General features: G+C 45.4%; 2 protein-coding genes across 7 annotated transcripts in view; one reads left to right on the forward strand and one right to left on the reverse strand.

Annotated features, from left to right (window-relative positions):
• The window catches only part of DYNC2H1 (dynein cytoplasmic 2 heavy chain 1), a 256,601-nt gene that overhangs the window by 49,928 nt on the left and 179,890 nt on the right, over positions 1-26,783 (reverse strand). For all 6 annotated transcript variants that reach the window (XM_059418474.1, XM_059418477.1, XM_059418470.1 and 3 more), the window contains 2 exons: positions 21,875-21,991; positions 1,498-1,707 (listed from right to left, as the gene is read on the reverse strand). In XM_059418474.1, the coding sequence (XP_059274457.1) occupies positions 1,498-1,707; positions 21,875-21,991 (327 nt within the window). The remainder of the gene's footprint in view (positions 1-1,497; positions 1,708-21,874; positions 21,992-26,783) is intronic.
• On the forward strand, positions 10,270-11,213 carry LOC132013236 (quinone oxidoreductase-like). Its single transcript, XM_059392940.1, is given in 1 exon segment — positions 10,270-11,213. A coding segment is annotated over 1 exon segment (882 nt). The 3' UTR covers positions 11,152-11,213.

Here is a 26,783-nt window from a genome sequence, read left to right on the forward strand (position 1 = left end):
AGAGGAGAAGGGAGTTGGAGGAAATTGGAAGGGGAGGTGAACCATGAGAGACTATGGACTCTGAAAAACAATCTGAGGGATTTGAAGGGGCGGGGGGTGGGAGGTTGGGGGAACCAGGTGGTGGGTATTAGAGAGGGCACAGATTGCATGGAGCACTGGGTGTGGCACAAAAACAATGAATACTGTTATGCTGAAAATAAATAAAAAATAAATTAAAAAAACACTCATTGGAAAGTAAATGTCAGAAACTATTTTATGGCTCTTGTCTTTGTAAAGGTCAGCCTAGTCTCATCCAAGTCTCATTGTATCGGACACGAGGAAACATCTCTAGAGACACTCTCTGGGGTATAATATGAATGTGCTTTGCAAAACATGCTTTCATCCATGGAAAGAATTTTAGCCAACTTGTTTTCATGCAAATTATAAAAATACTTCAAAAACTGGTATTTTAGAGGCTGTACTTCTCAATTCAAAGTGTAATATAGAGAGGCACCTACATAAATACCAGAGTATGCCTTTCTGCCTATGCAGAAAAGAGACGAGTATCTCAGTGGACTGAATGCTTGTGTTCTCCCCCAAATCCATATGCGGAAGCCTAATCCCCTAGTGATGGTACTTGGAGACAAGACTTTGGGGAGATAACAGGTTGTAAGGATGGAGCCCTCCTGACGGGGCTAATGCCCTCCTAAGAAGGGACCAGAGAGAGGCTGATTCCTCTGTCCTTCCTCTGTGCTACGTGAGGACAGAGCAGAATGAGGTCCCTGAGCAAACCAGGAAGTGGTCTGATTATTCAGCAAGAGACATGTTTCTTTCATTCTTCTGCTAAAAGTACCTTGATCTTGCACGGGGTGACGATCCCCTTAGCCTGGAGTACACCACATTACGGATGGAGCTGGACCCATCCTAGCTGTGGGGATACATATTTGGCTTAAGCCCTAGCCAATGAGAACTTGCAAATCCTGCACAGAGAATGGTCAAGGGACCAGGCATCAACCACTAGCTACTCGGTTTGGATTAAAGCTAATCCCAAGACTTCTGCCTGAGTCACCAGGAAAAAGGTGTTCTTTCTGTTGGACTTGGAGCTCAGAGACAGTAAGACTCATCCTGAGAGGATAGCATCATGTATAGACGACCTGCCCCGAGGTGAAATCAACATGGAGGGCACAAACCTATACACACATACGTCCACATATACCTACACATAGAAATACATCTACATATATGCGCACTCACACACCACATGACCAGACGGCAGATAAATAACATCCTAAGATTCTCATGACAATCTGAAGCTCCTGCACCAGGCGGCCTTAGTGCCGGCTACCCGGCTACCCCTGGATCCTTCCATTCCATCCGTCACGTAATTGCTATCTGCCTTTATGTAGTTTACCTTGGGTTTTCCGTTACTGTTAACTGTAAGACTTGAAAAATGTATATGTAATGAAAGAGGCACTTCTAGTAATGAAATAAAAACATGTACATTTAATTTTGGCTTACCTTTTGGTTTAATAAAGCACTTGCCAATTTCTGTACTTCTGAACTCAGTAAAGTGGTTCCTCTGATGACTTTGCTGAGAGCCGCAAGAGACTGATGAATGCTTTGGACTAAGCGAATGGCATTAAACTGCTCCAGAATGATGAATGACAATATTGGAGATCCTTGCCGATCATTAGGAGGAGACACCTTCTGATGAATCAGGTTTGAATTCTAGAAGAATAATATGTCAGGTCAAACTTAATGAAAAGCAGCACAAATCACTGACACCAAACACTTCAAAATGAAAATTCCTTGTCGTCCCACTCTGTTTTGAAATACTGTTGTTTTCTGGTGGCCAAGTTTATTACAGCAGTGAATACACAAGAAGGGAATTCGGGAGTTCCCCACCATGTGAAGTGGTGCGGGAGTGGGAACTGAGAATGGGGGAGTCACACTGAGAGGCAGCAGTCAACACGTCGGAAGGATGGCAGGAATGGCATCTGGAAGCCAATGCAGAGAGCAGAACAGCGACACCGTGAATGAGAGAAGAAATTATGGCTTTGTAATAAAACGTGAATGCTTATTTAATCCAATCTGAAAATTCCCCACACGCACATTACAGAAGCACACTACACATGTTTTGCCCAAGATCAGGGGTTATTATGTCTTATTACAAGTTCGTGTTCATTTCTCCATCTATACTTTAACAAGGATTCTGACACCAAAATTTCTAGGATTTCTCAAACTAGTAGGAAAAATTCAAGGAATGGGAATTGTATCTGAAGAGCTCATATGGTTATGAGGGAAAAAAATTACCTCCAATAATACTCTAAATGTGCCAAAATACAATCAAGAGATAAACGCAGGGAGTCCCTTTCTCTTACCTACTATACGTTATCCTAGCTTTATATATTCTGCTTATAGGCCTGGTTAAGGATCCCTTCTCTTTGCTCTAATGCTGGCCACATTCATACCTCCCACGAGAGCACTGTCTTTTTCACCTGTTGAGCATGATAAATAATTTAATGACATGACGATCTAGCGTGGCTATTGCCATTAAATAAATCACCATTAAATAAATTTTACTGGCTTAAGAGTATAAGATTATACCTGAAGACAGATTTAGACTAAGACCTCAAATTCAGACATTTTTGTTTCTATTATTGCTATACAGGCAAACCTCAGAGATACTGTGGGTTCAGGTCCTCACAACCACAATAAAGCAAATATTACAATAAGTCAGGTCAAATGAATTTTTTGGTTCCCAGTGCCTATCAAAGTTATATTTATGCTATACTGTAGTCTCTTAATTATGCAATAGCATTGTCTCAAAAAAAATGTATACAGCTTAATTAAAAAATACTTCATTGTTAAATTTGCTGACACTATCTGAGCTGGCCGTGAGTTCTGAGCTCCGGGTAGGCAGGGGTCCCCCCGCAGTGCTGAGGGCGCCGCCGGCCGGGCTGTGGGCTGCAGAAGGCCAGGCGGCTGTGGCGAGCTCCCAAGACAACCAGGCAGTGGCTGCGCAGATCCGCTCTCCCGTCAGGATCGCGTTCCTAAGGCCCCAGAGGCCGGCCAAGCGTCTTCTGAGGCAGGAGAACTTCTTTCCAGACGGGGGTCCCCCTGCTCAGACCCGGAGCTGCTCCATCAGCAGAGCTGACATGACACTGAGCCCTCTGCTGCCGTTTCAACCATCTTCGCGGCGTCTTCCCCGGGAGGTTCCAGCCTGAGAAACCACCATCTCTGCCCAGCCCCAAGCAGCACATCCTCCTCTTCCGAGTTGGCTCATGAGACAGCCGCTGCCTGGCCCTGTGTCCAGGTCTGACTCAAGTGCCCTTGCTGTGTCCACCCCGTCTGCAGCTGCCTCCCGCCCCGAGCTCCTGACCCCTCCGAGTCTTCCTGAGGGTGGGAACCAACATCGCCACGAAGTCCTGCCTGGGCCACTGCTCTGCTGTATATCTGATGGCTCGTGAGCTACGACACTCTTTACCGCATCGAGAACGGGGAATCTCTTCCCCTTCCTCTGCCCAGACCCGCGAGAGGAGCCACCACCCACGGCAGCTGCCACTCTACAAAACCCGTTTCTTCTGTGGTAAGACCCGAAAGTCAGAGCGACGCCTGGATCCACGGCCACAGGCTCTTGAGCGAGAGTCCCCTCACGGTCTGTGTCCCTCGGAGCTCTGGGGTGACCTGGTGCCCTGTGAACGAGCGGTAACATTTGCCACGGAACCTTCTCATGCAGCAGGAGGTCTCCCCGGCAGCCTTGAGAGACTCTGTGCACCCCGGTGTCAACAGCTGCGGCCTCACGCAGGCTTCGATGTCCCACTTCCAGGGTGCAGGTGGAGCTGACCAAGTGTCCTCTGTGCAGAGGCCCGCAGAAGTTTGGGACTGGGCAGCGGCAGCGGCTGCGACTCAAAGTGGCCAGCTGCATTAATTAAGCAGACATACTTGGGTGAGAGATTTTCCACCACTCTTGGATCCATAATCCAAGAAAACAGCTCACTGTACTAAACTTGATAGGAGGGTGATTTAGGAGAGCATAAAAATGCTTAAAATTCAAACAGGGTTCACATAGGGACTGCGGTTTACAGACGTGCAGTATGTGTAAAATGCAAACTGAATTTCAGAGACTTAATATGAAATATCACATGAATAGTTTTCTCTACTGACCACATGTTAAAATGCTGGTGTTCTGGATCTATCGGTGACATAAAACACATTAAAATTAAGTTCCCGCCTGCACTCACTACAGATGCCATCTACACGGCCGTCTGGTTTCACGTCCCGCTCCCAGCACACAGTCCTGCTCTGGAGACTAGCAAGTAAAATGCTGTGTGTCAGCAATAAGAACAAAAGAACAGAAAAAAATAGAAAGCATGGTCTCAAAAGTGACTAATAAGATGAAAAAAGCATTGGAAGGAAGAAAAGAAGGCAGAATGCACTCTACGAGCTGAGGGAGGTCAGCCCGCCGGCGGAGCCGCGTGAGGCGGCAGGAGACTGTGCGACACACTGCAGTCTGGACGGCGACACAGTCCACCTCAGCACCTCCGCAAACTTTTCATAAAAAATCACATCAAAATAACTAATTCTAGAAATAAATGCAGCTATTCTGCACACCCAAAAGGATGAAGTAGAGAGAGAACTCATAGTAGGAGCGGTATGTTATCATTTTAAGACAAAAAACTTGTGAATAATTCATTGTGTTTTTCTAATTCATTGTATATCCATACATTCGCTAAAATTGCCATGAATAATCACGACATGCAGACAGCACGATTTCTGGTGAAACGACCGAGGAACTACAGTTGTATCTTTTGTCAGCTGATTATTATAAAAGCCTTCTCTAATGATTAAATACAAATGAGTAAACTGTGTTCCTTTGAAGGACGGCCTTGACATTTTAAAGTTCATCTTGTCATGAAAAAGCTGAGTGTATTCAGAGAAAATCATTAAGTGATTATGGAGCTGCTGGGGGAAAAGGTTATGGGTATTTTAAAACTTAACTATTAAAGCGTCTCTCAGGCCAGAAAAATGACCCTAATTTGGCATAATATGGTTGTGAATCCAGGACTTCTGTGCTTTAACTGAAATAATTTGTAGGTGGGATACTGTTTCAGACTCCGGTGACATGGACGACAGGCAAAGTGGGGTGGTTTTGTGATTGCTAGAGATTTCCGAAGACGGCTCTTTGTGGGAGGATTTCCATCAGGAGAGGAGACTCTAGCACTGACCAGGCCAGGGCTTGGCAGGCGTGTCCACAGAGGTCCCGAGAGGAGCTCAGTCAGGCTGCGCGGCCATTGTCAGCCCAGCACGCTGCTGTAGGGAAGGGCTGCAGACGGTTGACAGACAGGTAGGGTGGCTGGGCTTCAGTCAAACAATTTCCAGGAAGGGAGGTGTCCCTCGTGCGGGGGCTGGCCAGCCTCTCAGGGACACTATCACTTATTCCAAGTGTTCTGGAGATTGTGGTGTGAGTCCTTCTCACGTCTGCAAAGCAGTGAAATAGGTAAGATCACAGTCTCTGTGTGTCCATGGCTTATGAAACAGTGATCAACAGCCAGACAGAGGCTCCCCCACCCGCTTATATGATCGTGTCCTGGTCCAAGATGTTTTTTCTATGATAAGGAAGATATTAAAACAACTCAATAAACCATCCACTTAAAAAGCGGAAAAGGAAATGAGAAACAGAAACAAAGAGGTGGGTGGTTCTATAAGAGTCACAGAAAAGGGGGCAATATCTTCACTTCCATGGGGTAGAAACTGTGTTTTGCCCTCCAGGAACTCTTCATTCTTCTTAAAATAATCATTTCCTACAATCTCTCTGGGGCGGAAACAGCGTTTCCTAAGTCTTAGTCCATGTGGTTCTACCAGAGTTTACTGAATTCAGTTGGAGAAATTAGCATGTGACTAAAGCTTCCTAAATACAAGGGCTCCGTTCTTCTGACAACGGTGCCCGCCGATGAGACAGCGTCCATGGCTGTGACAATTCTGCTGGGTCTCCTGAGAAAGACATGCCTGTTTCCACTAGACTTGGACCTAAGAGATCCTCAGGTGGAGAAGAGGCGCGGCCCTTCTGTGATGATGGAGAAACAGCTCTTTCCGTCCCACACACTTACGTGTTCTAACGCATTACAGAAGATAAACGTACTCCTGGTCAGAAAGGTCAAAGTCTGACATGTCCATGCTACGTTGTATCTCTCTAGAAGCAGATTTCTGACAAGACTGTGGGAGAGAGACAGCAAGGCAGGGAACAAAAAGGGAAATAGGAAATAAACAGTCCTGTCCATCTGGTGAAGGGGGGAAAGATCTATGGAATTCCCAGCATCCCATTTCCCAGAAGAGCCAGCTGCGTTGTTGTCTCGTGCTATTGCACCTGAAGTCGGGTATTAGTGACAGGATCACAGCAACCACCAAAGGGGGCAAAGGAAACCAAATGTTTCGATGCTCATTTCATTTAATTTAGTCACAACTAAATGCGTGTTCACTGAACGGAGGACATGTGTGTGCTCACGGAGTCAAATCCCACTGTGGTCACTCACGCCACGGACAGGAGCGGGGGCAGGTTGGTGCGCTGGAGAGATGGACGCTGTCATGTCCTCTGAAAACTGAGAGGAAGCTAGAAAGTGCTAATTTTAAACAAAAAATCTTTTGCTTTAAATTTGCTAATATTATGTGCCTTGAAAACTTCCTGGCTCTGTTTGCTGCAATAGTCACGGACAAGCACACCCAGTAGCCCTCCCCCCCGGCCCCAAGGAGAAGGGCACGGTCACCCTGGGGTCAGATGCCACTGTCAAGGGCACCCTTCACCTTGGTGGATGCGACCCCCTGCTTCTCCCATCAACCATGGGTATGCAGAATAAAATGGCACATCAGTAAGACCAGGTTTCCTCCCGGGAGAGGATCTCTCACAGGCTTTCTGCTCCGGGACGCAGTTGCAGTAGAGCACTCGGGGGGGTGGGGAGAAGGTAACAGCACAGTCGCACAAGAGAGACGCCCAAGGACTGGGGTCCCCGAGGGAAAGATGACTAACATTCTAGAGCAGGGACTGTGTGCCAGGCACACCAGGAGCTCCCACACAAAGGTATGCAGTCACATGGCAACAGTTTCAGCAACAGAAAAATCAGGGCGGGATGGATCATGAACGATGACAGTGTCACTGAACTTAAAAATGTCCTGCAACATGTCCCTATGATGAATGGTGACCTTTTCTTCAATGCCCTCCTGGAACTGGGACCCTGAGGGTGCATTGGCCCCCAGAAAGACAGCCAGATGACCCATGACGCTGTGCAGGCGCGCATTGGAAGTCTGACAAGAGCCCAACATCCACGCGTGCGAGTGAACTGCTTCACGGTGTCAAGGCTGAAGAGGACGCGCAGCTTCCGGCCAGGCAGCACTCGGACTCATCGAGAAGAAACAATCCCAGCACTGCACAACACACCACCGCACCGCGAGAGGCGGTCAACAAAGCGGTCACTTGAAGGACATGTGCAACTTACTTTATGACCACGCAAAGTAAGAAATGGAGAAGTCCAGCTTCTGCTTTTAGCAGAGTAGGATGGGGCTGACAACAACTGTGTCGACTGAGATGCTAAGCAGATTCTTCAATCACCAAACGCAACCTCGAGAGAAGAGACAGTCACTCCAACAGCTAAGTGCCGAGTATCCCGTCTTCATCGCTATGAACTTTCCCCGATCACAAACATGGTGTCCTGGAGCAGAGGGAACTGGATGTTCCTGACCTCCTGGTAAGTGGTAAGTGTGCTGCTATTGTCCTCGTCCCGGTCCAGGGCCTGGCCTCGAGGGTGTCTGGTGAGAGCCGGATCGAGAGTCCTGTACAAGCAGCCAGACGCACGCGAGGTAGACAAGGAGCGGGCGAGGTGCCAACGCCCTCCTTCTAGAGCACGTGGCCGCCCCTATTCTTCCCTTCCAGAGAGGCCGTTCCACGAAATGTAACGGGCTTGCATTCCCACGTACATAAAATCCCTCAGGAACCAAGCCATCCAAGAGATGGCTCCAAGTTTGGGCTTCACCCCGTTGACCTTTAAGAGCCCAGGGAAACAATGCTCTGGTCTCTCCAGCACCTTGGGGCTCAGGAGCTCAGTCAGGGTCTACCTGGAGACCCCATGGCCTTCTCGGAGAAACAAGGATACGTTCATTTTCTTTCTGGGCAGAGCAATTAACTGGACAAAGGCCTACAAAGCTAATGCTCATGGTGTGCAAGGAGTCACACAGGCTGGGGCTTTTTACAGCAACAATGAGAAGTCAGGAATGCTTTTTACTTCTCCATACTAAGAGTGGGCAAACGGCAAGCAGGCCACTCCAGTCCACCGATGCCGGAGAACCAGAGCGTCTGCACTCACAACACGGGGCTGCAAGACCAGGGAGCCAGTCCAGTATTGCTCAGGTGGAGGGTTAGGAAGCCCCCAGAACTGAAATCCCAAACCAGGATGCTCTTGGGAGAAGAGTGAAAGAGAAATAACCACCCTCTGCCCCAAAGACGCGAAGGGAGACTGCGGGTGTTAAACTTGGGCTGTAACTAGAGTGGGGGAGTGTAGGTGTAGAACTCTCTTCTCAAAACTAATGGGCACTAGAACTTTAATGCTCGTCTGTGCGTACTACGTCAGAGGTTCTAATGCACTTCAAGAGGGTAATTTAGTTTGTACAGTTCCAGAGCAGGCCTGTCTCAAAGTATTTGAAGGGCACATGGTCCTGACCCGGACCCAAATCAAACCAAACCCTAATTTTACATTCTAAATTGAACAGGGAATATAATTATAGCCTACAAATAATTCCTTCAGGTAAAATTACCAAATAATCAACAGCTCATGGCTTAAAAACAAAACAAAACAAAACAAAACTACTCTATAAAGATGGTATGCTATCAAGTTTTCACATACAATGTAGAAAATAAATCCACAAGCACTTCAGTTTTTCTAATAATCACACACAAAACATAAAATAATTATGGTAAATGTTTCTAGAACTGATAGAGAATCTTAAACAACAAGCAGATCTGATGAACAAAGAAAACTTTAAAAAATTAAAAAATACATAATTAGGGTTGCCTAGGTGGCTCAGTGGGTTAAGTGTCTGCCTTCCACTCAGGTCGTGATCTCAGGGTCCTGGGATCGAGTCGCATATTGGGCTCTCTGCTCAGTGGGAAGCCTGCTTCTCCCCCTTCCCCTGCCTGTCATTCTCCCTGCTTATGCTCATGCTCTCTCTCTCTCTGAAAAACAAATAAAATCTTTTAAAATTTTCAAGTTTAAATATATACATATGCATATATATGTATATATTTAATTATATATGTAATTAAAATGTAAAACTTCAATATAGATTAGATTTAGCTGAATGGAGAGGGGTAAACTGAAGACAGGTGTGGAGTTTATTAAGAATGCATCACACAGACAAGACACAATGGAAAGTAAGGGAAATAAGACCCATGATGGGTGAGAGGAAAAGGCTAGCCTGCGCCTGACTGGAGCTCCGGAAGCGAAGTGGAGGAAAGCAGAGCTAACCTCCCCCGCGCGCTCACCAGTGCTGATGAGCCCCGGTGACCTGAATCCAAACAGCCCAGGCAGTCTCAAGTAGGATCGAAGGATGAATGAATGAAGACATAAAGAAAACAAACCCACACCGAGTCTTAGGGAAAACTGCAGAAAACTACGACAAAGAGATCTAAAAACAGTAAGCAAGTAAAGAGAAGTCGAAGAGCAAAAAGGAACTTCTCAGCAGCAACGGGAGAAACCAAAGAGCAGAAATTATCTCACTAGGCCTTTGGTATAATGAGAGACAGTCACTGCTGACTGAGGAAAATGCACACGTAAACAACAGAGGAAAATTAAGGGCATTTTCAGAGAAATAAGCACTCCAAGAGCTCACCACCAAAGGACTTCAGGCAGGAGGGAAGTGACACTAGCAATTTGTGCCTGAGACTCTGGGACGTCTGGGCTGCACAGCGTGTCCTGAGCTTCTGGACTTCTCCTCCAGGTAAGCCACTCTATTTCTGTTAACTTTGCTAAGCTAAGCAGGTGCAGCAAAATATCACTGAACAACGAGAAAGCATGTATGATTTGTAAACTCTGAGAGAAAAATATCAGAGACCATAATCAGTCCAAAGGAAGGTAAGAAAGGAATGAAAAAAGTGGAAAGATGCAAAACCTAATAATATATAGTAGTCCAAATTAATGTACATAGACTGAAGGTTCCACCTAAAGACCAATCAAAAGCCACCTGTGGGTGGAATCTGAGCTAGCCTTCACAGGTTTTGCGTCCCCACTCTAGAACCGGATCACCATGGTGACTGGACAGAAGTTGATGAGAGCGATTTGAGTTTTTGAATTTGGTGGACCAGAAGTGCTGAAACTCCAGTCGGATATTGCAGTACCAATTCCAAAAGACCATCAGGTTCTAATCAAAGTCCACGCATGTGGTATAAACCCAGTGGAAACATACATTCGTTCTGGTACTTACAGTAGAAAACCGCTCTTACCCTATACTCCTGGTTCCGATGTGGCTGGCATAGTAGAAGCTGTTGGAGATAATGTATCCACTTTCAAGAAAGGTGACAGGGTTTTCACTACTAGCACCATCTCAGGGGGCTATGCCGAGTATGCTCTCACAGACGATCACACCGTTTACACACTACCAGGAAAACTGGACTTGAAGCAAGGAGCTGCCATTGGTATTCCCTATTTTACTGCTTATCGAGCCCTGATCCACAGTGCCCGTGTGAAAGCTGGAGAAAGTGTTCTGGTTCATGGGGCCCATGAAGTGTTCAATCACAGAGAACCTAATTATATTGAAAAAATTAAGAAATCTGTTGGTGAAAAAGGAATTGATGTGATCATTGAAATGTTAGCTAATGTAAATCTTAGTAATGATTTGAATCTTCTGTCATATGGAGGACGAGTAATAGTTGTTGGCAGCAGAGGTCCTATTGAAATAAACCCACGGGACACCATGGCAAAGGAATCTAGTATAATTGGAGTTGCTCTGTATTCATCAACTAAGGAGGAGTTTAGGCAATTTGCAGCGGCCCTTCAAGCTGGAATGGAAATTGGTTGGTTGAAACCTGTAATAGGTTCTCAGTATTCGCTGGAGAAGGTGGCCCAGGCTCACAAAAATATCATCCATAACAGTGGAACTAGTGGGAAAATGATTCTTCTCTTAGAATGACTAATTCTTTCATGTCTTCCTAATGTAGTTAGAGGGTTCCTGCCCCAGTTTTACTCACACTACCTTTGTTCTAATCAGCAGGTGTTGGATTCAGTGAGTTTCTCATGTTAAAAAACAAGATCTATCTTTAGAGATGTGGTCATTGGAGTACAATTTATTTTACAGCTCACAATATTGTTTATGCCTCCCACTTCTTGAATCAAGAAGTCATTATAGTAGGAAGTAGAATGTCAGTAGTCATTTGGCATTGGGGACATTACAGAAATGCCTGGTACTTGATCATTAATTCCACACCTTTGACAAAAGCAAGTTAATTCAAAATGAGGCCGTGTGGTTTCCAAGCCTGCTTGTTCTTATGAAGGTTCTTTAGTATCTGGTTAGCTCAGAACTGTATCATACTCTGAAGATTTTCTGGACTAAATAAGACCCCTTTTCTAAACGTCTCTCATCTGGATCTGCAAGTCTCTTGCAAGGGCAAGATAATGTCTAGAGAAATTTGTTTTTTAACAAATAGTTTTCCGGCATTTCCCCAAATATTAGTACATCCACTGTGTTGATGGTTGATTGCTCATTGTCCATATATTCTGGGAAGAGGACAGCCTTACTTTTGGTGTAGTAAGATAGGTAGGTACATAGTCTCCTGACAGATACTTCTTGATTGATTTGATTTTCAAACTAGATTTAGAATTACCTGTGTAATGGGAGTCATATGTTTTTATTTAAATTAGTAAACAAGTTTGACACATGAAGAATGATCTGCTTTTGTCTTCATTACATGGTGACCTGCAGTAAATTCTGTAGAAAAAATAAAAACTGTGTTTATCTTAAAAAAAAAAAAAAAAAAGCCACCTGTGGGCTCTTTATAAGATACACCCATACGAACATATCCAAAAACCGAGAGTAAATGCAGGGAATAAGCGACATCTAGCTGATAGTAGAAGAAAGCTCATAAAAATTTACTAATATCAGAAGAAAAACACTTCAAGAGCTAAAGGAAATTACAATGATTAAGTTTCAACCTATCAAAAGATAGTTGCTGGTGGGGCATGGTGTGGCCGGGGGATGGGCATGATGGAGGGCACGGGATACAAGCAGCACTGGGTGTTGTGTGCAACTGAGGAGTCACTGACCTCTACCTTGAAACTTTTAACACATTATATAGTGACTAACTTGAATTTAAGTAAAATTTTTAAAAAAAGCAGAGATAACATTCTAATTTTGTATAATTCAAAAATTAAAAATTAAATAACAAATTTCTCTCTCTATATATATACATATATGAGTTGTGAACCAAACATTGTAAAACATTGTCCTTCACTTAAAGGACATAATTTGAACACATCAGTCCACCACAGCAGAATACACATCCTTTTCAAACACAACCTGAAAATCTCTTATTAAGGATAAACTGGGCCACACAGGTAATCTCAAGTTTCAAAAGACAACCACAAAACATGTTGTAAGACCACAGAATAGGTACATCAGAAATCTGCAACTAAAAGGTGGCCAGGAGAGTAACTCATCAGTAAGAATGCGAGATAGAAAAGGAACTCATAACGGAATTTAGAAAATATTTAAAACTGAGCAATACTGAAAACACAAATGAAAGAACTGGAGGGGTAACGGTTAGAACAGCAATAGAGCCTTCAGTGCTAACCCAGAGTCAGAAGAGGGGAATTACTGAAGCAAACCCCCGAATCAAGAAGCAGAAACAAGAGGAGGAAGAACCACGAAGAGGCAGAGCCTGTTCCTAAAGGGGAGATACCGGCCCTAAAGCCCAGTCAACCCACTTTCCCATCCTCTCCGTGCAGCTTTGTGATGCAGACGCTGTGCCTCGGGGAATGTCCAGAGGGGAACAGCAAGCCTGCTGGGAGAAAAGGGCTCCATCCTTCCTGCTAGCTCAGCTTCTCCCAGGGGTGCTCCCAGCAGCAGGGCAGTGGCGGCTCCAGCCTGGGAAGAGCCCACAGCTCAGCAGAGGGACTCACAGAAGGACGGCGCCCCCAGGAGGCAGCGCTCCGCTGAGTCAGAGGGCCCAGGGCGGGCGCTGTCCACGGCTCCAGGTGCTGACCGTCTCAGCCGCCTCCCTCTGTCCCCTGGCTCCAGGGAAGGGAGGCGCTTCCCGAGTCGGGTTCTTCCTGTGGGCATCTTCCACCATAAGACCCTGCAAGACTTATTTAACCCATTACCTGGATGAGATCATCTGTTGAAATACCACGGGTTCTTTCTACTTCACTGACTGGAATGTCACGGGCAGAAGGTTAGTGTGAACTACCTACCTGCTGTGACTGACAGGAACGAGACCTGTCAGAGTGGGTGGGGGGTGAGAGGTGGCGTATAAAGCTTTACCAAGAACTAAATTCCAAGGGAAATCTTTCACCTGAGACTCACTGAATCAGGAGATTAAATGTGCTAAGTTTTAGATGTTTCAGAAAGCAAAAAAAAAAAAAAAAAAAAACCAAAAAAAACAAAAAGCACACAAAACAAACAACGGAGAAATGCTTTTAGACAACTAAGGTATGTGGTATAGATATGTTCCCTACCTTAAGTTTTCTAAAACCAGGACATACTAATCATATTTTTATGATTTCACCTTAATTAAAAGGAAAGAAAACTGAATAACAGTCTGAGGAAAAATAATTTAGAAGATATATTTAGTTTAAGTATATAAGAAAGTACAGGGCACCTGGGTGGCTCAGTGGGTTAGTTAAGCCTCTGCCTTCACTCAGGTCATGATCCCAGGTCCTGAGATCGAGCCCCACACCCAGCTCTCTGCTCAGCAGGGAGCCTGCTTCCCCCTCTCTCTCTGCCTGCCTCTCTGCCTACTTGTGATCTCTGTCTGTCAAATAAATAAATAAAATCTTCAAAAAAAAAAAAGAATATAAGAACATACTAGTCCCATTATTTATTCTAGCACTCTCTATTTTACTTAATTGCAATCCATACTTTTAAAATTAGGCTATTTGAGTCCACAAGTTTAACTTGACAAATACACAACGTACTTACCAGAATGAACAAAGAAATCATAGCTACGGATCAACAGGTTCAATTATCGCTCAGAAAAAAGTCCGTCACCTATTTTCCCTCAACAACTCTATCAGCCTAGAAGAGATGCCTTTATACATACCTCTTACCACATGGGTAATTTTAGTGAGAATTAATGGGAATTCTCATGCCATATAAAGGAGATGTAGGTGGTAGAATGCCAGTAATTCTCCTCAGTTATCACCATCAAACAGGTATTAAAAATTGATGAGTGGTAGCTGGAGTGTAATAAAAATTTTAAAGCATGAACTGACCTTTTGAATTCAAACACACAGAATATTAAATGAGACTAAGTTTTTATCTGTTATACTTTTCAGTGTTTTGCTTATCAAATTACTGGTTTTTAGATTACTATTTTTCGATAGAAATCCCAAGAAAAATGTCATTAAAATGAGAAATGTTAGTAAATTATGTATCTGAACTATTTTAAAATGATAAAACATAAATGAATACATAAGAGAGTAATGCTAAAAGTTATAGTTACATATTTCTATGTATCTTTTTCCTGAAAGAGATATAATCACTGATATAGTCACCAAAATGTAGAGAATCAGCCTCAAGCATGAAGACTAAATTAATAAAAGATCTTAAATATGGCCATGTTATCAATATTACTAGGGTTTGTTATACGAAGCATTTATATATGTATGCATGCATTTAAGGGATGAGGAACAACAGAAGAAGAGGGAGAGAATCTTGGGCAGGCTCCATGCTGGGTGTGGGACGCGGAACTTGATCTCATGACCCCGAGATCATGACCTTCAATGAAATCAAGAGTCAGATGCTTAACCTACTGAGCCACCCAGGGGCCACTATACTAAGCTTTTAAAAATCCACAATCTTTAAAGAACTAAGAACAAAAAAATGTTTAATCCATGAAGGGTTCATGTTTCTCAAATCATGTTCACATCTACTTTTTATCAGATGTATGGACAAGAGTCTGCGACGACCGACACTACCTGGGGGATACCTTGGACGCGTCTCTTACCGTATGTTCACACGGCCACACTGCCCAGCAGATGAGGTGTAAGCACCCCAGCCAGGTCTGAGGACTGTTCCACTTGCCTTGCCCACCTGACGCCAGCTCAGAACACTCTGCCCCATTATCCCCACTGCCATGAATGACATTTCACACAAACACAACTTCAAACATGCTTCGTGCCTACAAAATTACAAACACTCCTCTCTCCAGAACTCTAGTGAGTTCTGGCCAGCAACTCTGTTACACTGTCCGGCACTCGAGTTTACATTACAAAACCGAAGAAGTTTGTTCTTCATAGTTTCTTTTAAAGATTATGTTAAAACTAGTTTATGAGTCATAAAAGCAGCAAATTAGCCCGAAGTGCATGAGCACTACTTCCTTCTTGGTTTACTTTCAATCAATGTGAACATAGCTAAAAAGCTTAAATCCAAATAAAATATAAGTTTTAAAATTTATAGCATGCAATTTCTTTGTAAAATCAAGTCTTCCGAAGGAGAGGGAGAATAAAATTTCCCTGTACAATAAGTGACTGCAGCACTAAACTCATTTAGTTTACCCTAAACCTCCTCCTTCAGCTATATTAGAAGTGAAGACTGGAAACCCAAGCCCAGATCTCAATAATGAGCTAAATTCACACCTTTTTCTAGATTCAGTTTGGATCAACAAACATATTTGTAGTCTCTGAGTATAATACTTACTGTACTCTTGTGAGTTCCTAACTTGTTCCACTTCGCATGAATAAAAAGTTAAAACTTCTGGGTTTTGGGGCACCTGGTGGCTAAGTGGGTTAAGCCTCTGCCTTTGGCTCAGGTCATGATCCCAGGGTCCTGGGATCAAGCCCCGCATCAGGCTCTCTGCTCAGCGGGGAGCCTGCTTCCCTTCCTCTCTCTCTGCCTGCTTGTGAGCTCTGTCAAATAAATAAATCAAATCTTAAAAAAAAAGATTAAAAAAAACCACCTTCTAGGTTTTACGTAAGATATTTTGGAATGTCCAGTAACCTCCTCTTACTGATTACACTCAGCTGTGAAAGGTCCACACATACCTTCAGCTTATCAACCTAAAAGGTTCTACAAATAATGGTTAAAAAGAGAGAGGGACATCAGTGATTCCTTAGTTGCAAGTCAGCAGTCACTCCGGCCCCGGGCCACAGGAGGGCAGGCGGTGGGGCTTCCAGCAGGAGTCTGACCTACACACCGTCCCTGAAGTGAAGGACACTGTTCCCGACCCAGGACCTGAGGATGGCATGCTGACCCCACACCAACTGCTGTGGCCGGCAGGAGTGCCCTTCCCCCTCCGCCTCAGGCTCCCCCGCAGGGGACAGTCCTGTCTGGGAAGGCACAATGGGGCGGGCTAGAACAGCAGAGGCTCCGTGCTCTAACGTGAAAGTGGGACGCAGCCCGCAGAAGAGAAACAGCACACGCATTCTGAACCTCAGCAGGCTTGTCACCTGCTGAAAACCCTGCACACAGGCACGAGAATCTTGTGAGGCTCAAATGCTCTTCCCGAGCTGCCTTCCTCCTCCTCTCTCCTGGCTAGCACATTCTGGAAAGAACTGCCTCTCCACGCTGCCTCCCTTCTTGCTCCACAGGCCAAGGCAGTCAGCCTTCACACATAAACTCCGGTCTCCCAGCCCCGCCTCAACTCTTCCTGTCAAGGTGAAGGTCACCAAGAACTTCTATTCTGAAAATCCAGGGGCCAACTCTGTACTCGGTTTCTACACCTCACACCAGCAATTTGGCACAGTCCGCAGTGCCATTCCTAATGGAAGACGCCCTCCTCAAGGCTTCTGTGATGCTTCAGCCTTCTGTGCTGCTGCCTGCTTTGGGATTTTGCTGTGTTTCCTCAAGGACAGCTTGGCTGTGCCTTTTCTGCCTCTAACTCTATGTGCTGGACTCCTCAGGACCAACTCATAAGCCCTCTTCCTTCCTCTCTCCCCAGATGACGTAATGCTTTGTGATCACTTAAATGTTCCCTAGATGCTAGGAAGTCCCAAATCTATACCCCAAGTCCTAACAACCTTTTTAAGGTGCCCACTGTGCAGCCAACCTTCTCCTCAGTGTCCGCATGGGAACTCTCCGCCATCCCTGCAGCGGCATGGCCACTCCACCCCTACCCCAGCAGCCCCTGAGGCTCTCCCCCGGTCCCCGCTTCCCAGGCACAGTAAGTGACACCACATCCACCCAATCCCTCTCCAGAAAACCAACATTCAAATCCAGGGAGTCCCCTCCCGCAATGCTTCCAGGATCCAATCTGACAGCACCACCACAACCCGACGACGGCTCCTGGTTGTTCCCCTTCCTTCTTCTCGAGCCCCACTCTAAACTCACTTCTACACAACAGCCGGGGAGAGTATCTAAAATTGTCAGGAGGCCCAGCACTACCCCCTGCTCAGTGCTCTCTCCATGGGTCTCACTGCACTTGGCGTAAATCACAGTCATCCTGCACCTCAAACCTCAGTGTCAGCTCATTCCATGCGACCCTGTCGTCTCTGAGCCTTGGTCACACGGACTTTCTTTCGGGTTCAGGGACTGTACTGTGCTTTTCCTCTGCTTGGACATTGTGTTCATGCCGTCTCGCTGCTTAAAAAGGTCTTCTTCCCCTGCAACTCCATCTGGCTCGAGCCTTCTCATGTCTCCCTTCTCAGATTCAATTTCACTCCTGGACCGAGATGGACCTCACTGCCCACTCCAAAATAGGACTTTGCTCATCTTCTTCATCATAGCACCTGTGTTCTGCTTCCACGGCAGTTACACTAACCTGTGATATCTTTCTTTGCTTATTTACCTTATCTACTTGTTTAATTTTTTAACTCTCTCTCTCAAAACCGATGTGTGACTCTGTGGGCTCTGCCTGCCACGTGGTCCTGAGAAGCACTAAAACGATCAAGGCGCTCCATGAAGACATTACGGATGAACTCCAGTTACACAAATAATAAAAGAACCACGCTCTGGAAAGAGACACACGTTATGTGTCCACCTCTCTGGAAGGAGACGTTCACACATGAGATGTCTGTTACCTTCAGTAACGGCAGGAGGACTGCTTGGCCAAGAGTGCCCCCACACAGTAGGCACTGCTATAAAAGCCTTCTGTGTATTAGCTCATTCAGTCCTGACAAGACACCTGTGATGCTGGTAACTGTCATCATCCCCATCTTCTAGATAAGAGAACAAAGACACAGAGAAGGTGAGTAGCTTCCCTACACTACACAGCTAGTAAGGACGAGCGCTTGGATCTGAGCCCAGCAGTCGGGCTCCAGAAGCCCCCGTCTCATCCCGTGTTAGTTAAGGGATGAACCGGGTCCTGCCGGCGGACAGCAGGGCGCTCTGTCCAGAACCAAGTGCAGTGCTGCGGGCGGGGGAGGGGAGACGAGGAGCCTCGCAGCACCCCCAGCTGGGCACCTCTCTCAGGAGTCTGCAGTCTCCCCCCCCCCCCCCCCCCCCCCCCCCCCCCCCCGGGGGCGCCACCCCCCCCCCCCCCCCCCCCGTTGTCCCCAGAGGAGAAAGAGTCAGTGCCAGCAGGACATAAAGATTCCATCTGGGGGGACTTCAACAAACTGCAATTACTGATTCTTGAAGCGGAAGGAAAACAGTTGTGTCCCAATAATGACACTAGATACCAGGACAAACCATCTCAGGCTTATAACATGCTTAATATGAAAATACAACATGATAGTAACTGAGAGTTTTATCTTGGGAAAGACAATCACAATCTTTTTCAAATAGAAAATTCTTTGATTGCTATGTTTCCCTGTATAAAGGAATAATGATGAAATTACAGAACGGAAACTGTTCAGAGATAACTAAAAAGGAGCTTGTGTCATGAACTAAGGATGAAAACAGACCTAGAGCGAACCTTTCTTACATGCATAATTTCTGCGAACCCACATGTTAAATATTTTTTGAGTTTAAGGACAGCATAACAGACGTCTGTATCACCACGTGTTTGCATGCGGAGCTCTGCAGAGCTGGAGAGCGCGGCAGAGCTTGGGCTAGACTCGTGAAGTTTCTACAGAGAAAATCATCCGACAGAACAGGCAGAAAGGAGAAGCTACGCAAAGGGAACCACGAGAGCAGATACAGAAGGTCCCAAGAGCCTGGCATGTTACAAACCCACAACCAGCCCCCTCCCCCAGCCAGACAACAGAAAGCCCCAGCAAGCACCTGCTGCAGAAACGGAACACACGGTACAGAGATGTCGGTGCAGGCACTGCCCGCCAGTCCGAGAGGAGGCCACAGGTGCCCACGCTAGGAACACGGCACTTTGTTGCACTCAGATGTAGATCTGTGAGGCAGGAAGGCAACTCAGAAGAGTGTGCAGGCGAATGAGAGACACAGCTGCCAGCTGTACCCCGAGCATGAGCCCCGGCTGTCCACAGAGGCAACCATGGACGCTGAAGCGACCACGAACCAATGGGTCCGAAGATGTGGCTCAGGACAGACTGCTCACCCAACAGGGATGCTTGGCTTCCCACCGGGTCCCTGGATGCCTCCGCCCATGGAGCCTTCTGCGGTAATGCCTCATCTGAAGACCTTATGGAGCTTAACAGCCAGACCCCTCCCCAATGCGATCTTGGCATCACATTGCAGTCTGTGCTCCGTGTCCACATGGACACACCAAGTGCCGTGTGCAGGACGAGGCCATGCGGGGTGTGCTGGGACGTGAATCCCACATCGGAAAGCTAAACCGCCTGCGCCTACAGCCCAGAAGAGAACATGTCAGCGGGGGGCGGGGAGGGCCAGCTCAGGAGGGGAGACCAAACAGCATATTCCCGAAAATGCCACATGGTGTCCAGAGCCAACATCAGACCTTTAAGAACCAGCCGAAATTGTTGTATTTATTTATATGACAGGCTTGAGAAATGTTCCCAGTTTACTCTCCATGGCCCCCACCTCTTCTGTCCTATTTGGTCACAACTCTGCACTCCTCATCAAACTGGCACACAAATGCTCACATCTAACCACCTCCTCATCTCCGCAGGAAGGCTCCCGCTGGGCACAAAACTTGGGTTCCATACATCTGTACGCTCTCGTCTGGTTAACCCATCTTCTGTAGCAGATCCAGCTGAGAATCTCCAACAGTAGAAGAGAAAAGATTCCTTTCCTTTCCCACCCTACAAGAAAATGGGGCTGGATTTCTTGTGCAACGCACACAGAAGTTGTACCTCATGGCCAGATTGAAGGTGAGATAAAAACAGGACCAGCGCAAATTCAGTCAGAGACCAAGAAAACTGTGAGACAGCAAGGTGAAAAATCATGGCGTAGACTTCAGTCTTACTCAAACTTGGAAAATGGATCAAACAAGTTCACTTATTATTGAGAGGGAAGGAGGGACATCTCCGGCAGACACATGGATCATGTCTCTAAAATGTGTAATTAGAATTACTTTTACAATACTTTTGTAATTTAATAATGGATAAACAGAAAATGACTCCAATTATTTTATTTTATTCTCTAAGTGACGTCTTTGAGCATAATTTTGTATTATTAATCTTAGAATAAATATCTACCTCATGACAGGATACACGATGCACACATTTGAGTATGTATGTGTTTGCAAAGGCGTTCAAATTTTAAGGATGGCATGTCCCAAAAGTCAACAGAAAATTCAAAATAGCCAATGACATATGAAGAAGGAAACCCAGCTGGATGCTGGCGAGGAGCGGAAGGCTGACAAGGAGAGCACTACCATACCCCGATGACACTTACCTGCTACGACAAAGTTAAGATGCGTGTGAATTTGGTTATTAATGTAAAGGGAACAAAGGCTGGGCGAAACTCAGAGGAGGGAAGGGGAGTAACCTCACGGTGAAGGGCACAGCGACCGGGTCCTCGGCAAGGCTGAGCACACAGAGCTTCCTGGCAGGCACCACGGAGAGCGTGGCATGGGATGCCAGTGGAAGCCCTGCTTCCCCAGGCAAACCTCCCCTCCCGCTGACTATGCCAGGCTTTACCAGCGTGATGAACTCAGTCAAGGCAGTGCTTCCGGTCGGCTGGGATCGGTGCTCACTGAGACGCCCGACACTCACCGAGTGTTCAGATTGTTCTAGTAACTCAAAATTGCAATACTGTAAGGTTTGAGGCCTTTGAATTTTCAGAAGGTTTTAACCTTCTCCGTAGGTTCTGCAATCACCTTCATTGGACTTCCCTTCTTTCACAAGGCTAGATCTGATAAACAGGCATTTTTACAGTATTACTAAATGGATGAACTGCATAGTTCTATTTTTTAAACCCAGAGAATAAATCCCTCCTCACGGAGAATAGGAATCACAATACTCTAATGGCTTTGCCCGGTGAGCAAGCAACTAGTCTATAACCAACAACATGATTACTCCGCAATACCGAAGCCACACCAGTCGCCCAGACCAGAGCACTTCCTCAGCACCTTGAGTCCTTTGAAATATGTCACTTTTAAGAGCAGTGTTTGACTTAATAGAAAGAGGACAGAGAAGGCACGCAGCAAACACAGGAACGTCCAGCAGGTGCCGATGGGCCAGCACATCACTGGGCAACGACACTGACAGTGGTCACAACCCGTTTCTTGGGCTCATCTGTCCACTATCCTGTCCTCTCCCTCCAGGAAACCAGTACACAGTAAGGGCAGATCAATGCAAAGTTTAACAAACAAGAACAATCTGGAGATAAAACTAGGGAAAAAAGGGGAGGAAAAAGGGAAACAATTGGACTAATATCCAGTACTAACCTGGTTGAGTTTCTTCCAGAGATTGAGGACAGGGGACAGCTCATTCGACCAGACTTCTCTATCAAATTTGCAACCAGCTGTTGCTGATCTGCCCAAGATCCTCAGCTGAGAAATGACCTGAATGAAGAAAATAAGAAGTAGCAAGAAATGAACAGAGAGAAATAGTAAGGATCCAAAAATAGCTATACTGACTTTATAAAAGTAAAGACCAAGTATATATGTTCAATCCCATTATCTTCCATTGGCTTAGCATTTAACTGATTTACTTAAGCAGTTAAAAAATAAGCGAACTTAGAAGTGAATGAAACCACTATAAAAATTACATGTTACAATCCCTCTTATTTGAAAAGTGACTTGTTTAGTCAGAAAGCTCCAATGACCTATTATTAACAATTTCTTAGTGTCTCTGTTTCCTTGTGTCTGAAACCCAAAATATTTTTCGGTTTGGCTGACTTAAACTTTGTAATTTCCAAATGCTTTTACAACTGAGAACAGTTTTTCCGTAAAGAGGAAACGGCAGGAAAGACAGTACACAGCACACCAAACCACGTAAAATAGTAAAGCAGGTCTAAGTAATTGTTTGTTGTCATAAACGTCACAAATCTAAGTCTTAAGGCTCTGTATTTTTAGTTGTCCTGTAAGTGCTCCCTCTACACTTCGACGCCAGTGAACGGGTGTGGTCAGACTGGGGGGACCAGGGAAGGTGCACAGGGACTCCTCCCTCTGCAGAGCGTCCCGTCTGTGACTTCCTCGTGACCAGCTTCCTCATCACCCAGCTCACCCAAGCCCGTTCCCTCGCTTCTATCCTCTCAGTGGTCCTTACGGACTTCCACGTCAGGAAGTCCCGTCAGTCACCTGCCAAGAGGGAGGCGGCGAGAACAGGACGCGCCCAGCACTGGACTGCAGAGACTGGGGTGCGTGTCTCAGCCCATGAGGGACCCACTGACTCGCCTTCACAAATGTTTCAACAAAATGCGAAATCTCCTCGCTTACCCGACATAAAATAAACCCACAACAGGCATGTGCTTTCCTAAGCCAGTCTTTTAAACACCAACTTTTGCAGTAAGTTGACTCAATTTCTGTTTTATTTTTTTTGAAAGATGTGAATTGTTTTTCCTTTTTTAACAGATTGGGCTATATTTCATATTTTGCAGGATCCTTGTATTAGTCAAGTTTGTAACAAAATAAGGGCTATAAATCTTTCAAAATGAACGCGCTACTCGATTGTTAAACATCCACAATCGCGCTGTAAAATTCAAGTTACTTCTAGAGCTTTTGATTGATTCTCCAATCTTGAAAAACTCCTAGTGATTCAGTGTTTCATTTTCTTTGTTTTTCTGATAAATTACTTTCATTTGCTCTAGCTGAACCTTACAACAGCACCTAATTCATCAGCTTTGCTACACCACAAAATATCACTAGTTGGTAGTCCGAAGGAGTGCTATTCTAACTCTGGTAACATCTGCTATCACTTATTTGTGTTTTAAATTTATCAAACATGACAGAAAACAAATAAGAATGCAAAGAGATGTCTAAAGGAAAAAAGGTTCAAAAATTTTTTACATGATGTAAAAACCTACTTTAAGAATAAAATATTTACCAGTCCCAAAAGGTCATGTTTTCTGTCCAGCAAAAATAATACGCAAGGAGTGCTTTTCTTAATAAGACTATCATAATATAATGTTTAATAAAAGAGAAGTTCAAATATCTAATAAATTTATTTTTACAATGAGGATAGAGCTATAACTTGAAGTGACAGACCATCTTTCGTTCTTATAAAATCTTACATGTGCATCTTTTTACAAAAGCTATCTTTCCATTATCCATATTTTAAACAATTAAAAATTACTTTATTCAGTAGTACTCCTTTCAAATGGTATCAAAAGGGATGAGACTTTCCATGAAGAGCCCACTGGCATCACTTCTCCCTGTCTGTCCGTACTGAACAGCATGCGTGAGGCCGCCGCGTGCTGTGCGGTGTCCACAGAAGCTACCGAGGGTGCGAGCACCCCCACTCCACCCGCCTCCTTCCAAGGACAGTGAGAGCCATCTGAGGAATGCCTGCGCTTCTCCTGAGCAGTGTGTTTAAGACAGTAACCCTTACAGTAAACTGTATTTTCCTCTGGATATTGTGAAGCACACAGAAGAATTTCTGACCTAACAACATTGACTTCATAGAACTTTATTTTTAAAGATTTTACTTAGTTGAATGAGAGAACGAGAAGGGGGAGCAGTAGAGGGAGCCCAACATGGGACTCAATCCCAGGACCCCAAGATCACGACCTGAGCCAAAGGCAGACTTAACCCACTGAGCCACCCAGGCGCCCAGACATTATAGAACTTTGGAGCATGGACTTTGTTGTCTGTTTTGTCTTCTTTTGGCATAAACTATTTCCCTAGTTTTCTTTTCCTTTCCTCCTTTTCTCTTTGGCTGATTTCCTCAACTCCTGATTTTACTCCAACAGATTACTTGTATTTTTCCAAGTTGCCTGTGGCGTACTCCTTTTTGGAATGAGAAGGAATATAGATTTTGAAAACAAACACTCCCAATCTACCAATGAGAAAATGGACTGTCAAAGAAACTAAATAAATGACACTGAGAGAATGAACAGCTCATGCTCTGGCCTTGGAACCCTGGAACAGCAAGTGAGCTTCTGGAAGATGAAAGACAAGGTCAGCGACAACCAAGTCACCCCAGCCAACAGCAAGCGTCACGCACAGACAGCAGTAAGGCCGTCTCGAACCCTCCAGCCCTGCCGATTCTCCTCATGAAGGCAGCTACACGTGGGAAACTGAAGATGAAAACAAAGAGCAAGAACCCAGCCAACCGTCAGAATCGTAAGAAAAAAAGAAAGAAAAAAATGACAAAATATTACTGTTTCAAGTCACAATGTTTTGGGCTTGTGTTCTGCAGAGCAAAGACTAATTAAATCACTGAGAAGAAGAGACAGATTCCTTACAGCCTGCTGTGGACTGACGGTCTGCACCCTCTGAAGCGCATAGTAGAAGCTCCGGCCCCAGCACACCAGTGATGAAGGAAGGAAGGAGACACACGGGAGAGCTCTGCGCGCTCTCGGTGTGTCTCTCTGCACGTGGGCACAGAGGAGAAGCCACATGAGCCCACGGTGAGGGGACAGCCATCCACAAAGCAGGAGGGAGAGTCTGCACTGAAAATGGAGCATATTGACTCCCAGGCTCCAGTACCGTGAAGAAATACACTGCGCTGTCTGAGCCTCCCCGCGTGTGGTACTCACATTCACGCCTCCACTCACGACAGCCCTTCCTAACGCGTCTCAACTCCGCGAGGTTGTGCGGTGGTGCGCGCTCCGGGGAAATGGCACATCAGACTCCAACCTTGCCCCACTATTCCCTCAGGATGGGAGCAGCAGGGGTGAGCTCCCCGTAAGCCCGCCATCATGGGGGGAACTACCCATGGGCTCAAACCACCCGTGGGCTCACAACATTCTGTGGTTCACTTTCAGCACAGCAGTCAATAATCACATGAAACATTCCACACTTTATCATGAACGAAGCCTCGCATCCCATGATTTTGCCCAACGTAGATTGACACGAGTCTTGTGAGCATGTTTAAGGTCAGCAAGGTAAGCTACAATGTTTACTAGATTACGTGTATGAGATGAATTTCCACTTATGATATTTCCAACTTATGATGGGTTGATCGAGCTAAAACCCCACCGTAAGTCAGGAAGAACCTGTGTTTTGTTACAGTAGCACAAGTAGACAAGTGAAACGTTATAAATGGCACCTAAAAAATGCAGCTAATGTTAGAAGCCTTTAAAAATCCCTTTAAAATCAGAGCAAGATAAGAATGTTGACTGTTGGGGCACATGGGTGGCTCAGTGGATTAAGCCTCTGCCTTCGGCTCAGGTCATGATCTCAGGGTCCTGGGATCCAGCCCCACATTGGGCTCTCTGCTCAGCAGGGAGCCTGCTTCCCCCTCTCTCTCTGCCTGCCTCTCTGCCTACTTGTGATCTCTGTCTGTCAAATATATAAATAAAATCTAACAACAACAACAAAAAAGAATGTTGACTGTCACTATGTTTATTCAACTTTTCACCCAAGTATCTAGCTATCCCAAGAAAACAAGAAAAGACAGTTAAGTGAATAAAGACTGGAAAGGGGGACGAAGAAAGCTAAAACATCACTTTTTCAGACAATATAACAATTTACCAAAACATGAAGAAACTTATAAAATTTTCATATATATTATATTCATGCTATACATTTTTCTGTTTGTGTATATTTGAAATAAAAAGAGAGGCGCCTGGGGGGCTCAGTCAGTTAAGCATCCGACTCTTGATTTCGGCTCCGGTCATGGGATCCAGCCCCGTGTCGGGCTCAGTCCTGGGAGTGGAGGCTGCTTGGGATTCTCTCTCTCCCCCCACCCCCTCCCACCTCTCCACCCTCAGCACTCTCTCTCAAATAAAATCCTAATAATAAAAAAAAAAATCTTTAAAAAATTCATTAGATTTTTTTTTAACTTCAGCTTAGGAATTATGTCCTTTTTCAGCAGTTACTTGGAAGCCCTTAAAACGTCCGTCAACACTCTCATCCCTGCCTGGGCCGGGCACCGTGTGTGGAGCTGTGTCCCCTCACGCAGCCGGTGTAACAACCCTGTTCATCTTCCCACATGTTGCAGGAAGGAAGCAACACGCTAACACAGTAGAGGAGGAAACAGAAAAACATCTAGTTCATCTTTATGTTAACAAAGGTTTCCCTATCTCTCAGGTCTTTCTATAAGAGTATTACATCACTCACACACAAGGCCATCTGAGAGGTCACTCGGGGTCGAAGGTGAAATGCACAGTCCACCCCCCATGGGAGGGACGCATGTGATCATTTTTCCAAGGCATATATTAAAAGGCTGAAATAAAATCTCAGGAGATCT

This window comes from Mustela nigripes, chromosome 1, assembly GCF_022355385.1.
Source record: "Mustela nigripes isolate SB6536 chromosome 1, MUSNIG.SB6536, whole genome shotgun sequence".
NCBI classification, from domain to species: Eukaryota; Metazoa; Chordata; class Mammalia; order Carnivora; family Mustelidae; genus Mustela; species Mustela nigripes.